The sequence below is a fragment of the Acyrthosiphon pisum genome, chromosome A1 (genome assembly GCF_005508785.2).
Source record: "Acyrthosiphon pisum isolate AL4f chromosome A1, pea_aphid_22Mar2018_4r6ur, whole genome shotgun sequence".
Classification (NCBI taxonomy): domain Eukaryota; kingdom Metazoa; phylum Arthropoda; class Insecta; order Hemiptera; family Aphididae; genus Acyrthosiphon; species Acyrthosiphon pisum.
Window position 1 is genome coordinate 145,322,513 of NC_042494.1, and position 1,972 is coordinate 145,324,484.

A 1,972-nucleotide genomic window follows, 5' to 3' on the forward strand; every position below is an offset into this window, starting at 1 on the left:
AGTTGAATTGATATTAAAATAATTATAATTTTTTATTCATTTCTATGGTGATAAACAAAACGTTAGAAATTAAAATCCCATTTTTAGCGTTTTTTCGTAATTTTCCGGTGGTTTTTCCCGTGGCATTAAATAACTATTGAGAAAATCGAAAAATGACCTCTCTAAAGTACCATCTTGATCCAATTTTTTAAAAGATAAGGTACTATATGTTGAAATCGAAAAACTCCTTCTGGAAGAAATTTTGTATACAGGATTGAGGATATAAAAAGAAAAAATAAAGAAAAAAAAATTCGCTCAGATTCTAAAAGGAATTTAAAACCATATATTTAGTCAAGTTACTTTCATTAAAACTCATATTAAACATATAAAACATTATATTTTTTATCCGAATTTATTTTGACTTCACACAATTTACAAAATATAATATTTCCGTCAGTCATAACTCATAAGCACATTTTCACCGAATTCTCTTACGATTTTTTTTAATTTTTAATTTTAATTTTTAACTTTTGGCATTTTGACGATGAGAGAAATTGTTTAGAGCACTATACAGTATACGTTTATACCTCACTGATTGTCGATTGATATTTACCGGCCAACTAAAGTATTAGAACGTGCTATAATAATACGTAGGTATAATTCAGATAATTTTCCCTTTTTTTGAGTCGTAAATACAACTATAGATAATTGTGGATAAAACTATTTCGGCACAATAGCGACAGTTATTTTATCAGTCATATATTTATTACTGGTTTTATAATTTCTGGTAATTATAGTCCAAGACGTATAATATACATAGAGATAAGCTAAGTTTTCAAGAAAAATATGTAAAAATCAAGAAAAAATAACCAAATAGGGGGAAAAGAAATAAAAAGCATATTTTGTGGAAAAAAGCAAAAAAAAGTTTACTTCATTAAAATCAGAACGATTAAAAACGTATTTATATATAAGAATTATCTTTCTATCACACTTCCCTCAAAAGAAGCATTGGCTACAAAATCCGAGCCCTACTTATAGCAATTGTACCAGTTGGCAGTTGCCCGCATAATATTATTACCGGGATTTGTGATAGAATCATAAATCAATTCGACAATGCAATATAATATTATTAAAACAAAATAAACAATGCATGACATTTTTTTTTCTAAATAAAAGCTGTTAACCACTAGATTTAAAACTTGGTTGACCGGCGCCTTTCGAAAATTGCAGGGGCAGCCCAGGCACCCTAGGCACCCACCGTATACACGCTTATGTATTAGTAACATTATGATTAAAATAATTTATTTTATTTAAACCATTAGCTAGTCTATAATCTGTATTTATTTAAATAAATTAAATATTTCAACTTGATATTTATCATTAGTTTATTGTATATAGACATAATTGCTCAATTAACATAACTTACAAACATAAATATAAGGTGTTCATCATATTTTATACAATTTTATTTTTTAACAAACTATTAATGCAAAGAAAACATTATTTGTGTCTAATAAACCATCTACACGTTTATAGTTATATTGTATACTTACAGAAAACACTGAAGACCATCAGAAATATATATTGTTTATAGAATCTGTTTTAAAAGCAATGAAATATGGTTCTAAAAAAGCATCAGAATTTTTTCCTATAATATTGCAGTTTGAAAATCTATCTGACTGTTCATTAAAAGAAACATTCGTTTCAGAAGTATTTTATATTTTCTAACTTGCGCATTGAATGAATAGTATTAAATTATATAATTATTGGTTGTATGTTTAGAATCAAAATGTTCCAGAGTATATGTTTCTGCAATGGATAAATCAGATTTTAGGTTGCTTGGATTCTCCTCTAATTAATGTAATTGGTCCACTTTTAATTCGTTTATGTCAAGCTTATCCTAAAGCTATTCAGTTACCTTTGAACATTTTCATGGAAAGAAATGTGTATAATAATGAAGAGTGTGAAACATTCTTGAAGGCTAAGTATGTCA

General features: G+C 26.9%; 1 protein-coding gene across 1 annotated transcript in view; it reads left to right on the plus strand.

The window, feature by feature from the left end:
* The first annotated feature begins 1,442 nt into the window (after positions 1 to 1,442).
* LOC115033573 overlaps positions 1,443 to 1,972 on the plus strand; it is a 6,493-nt gene continuing 5,963 nt past the window's right edge. Inside the window, exons 1-2 of the mRNA XM_029486375.1 lie at positions 1,443 to 1,689; positions 1,762 to 1,964. Coding sequence (XP_029342235.1) covers positions 1,591 to 1,689; positions 1,762 to 1,964 — 302 coding nt within the window. The 5' untranslated portion in view covers positions 1,443 to 1,590. The remainder of the gene's footprint in view (positions 1,690 to 1,761; positions 1,965 to 1,972) is intronic.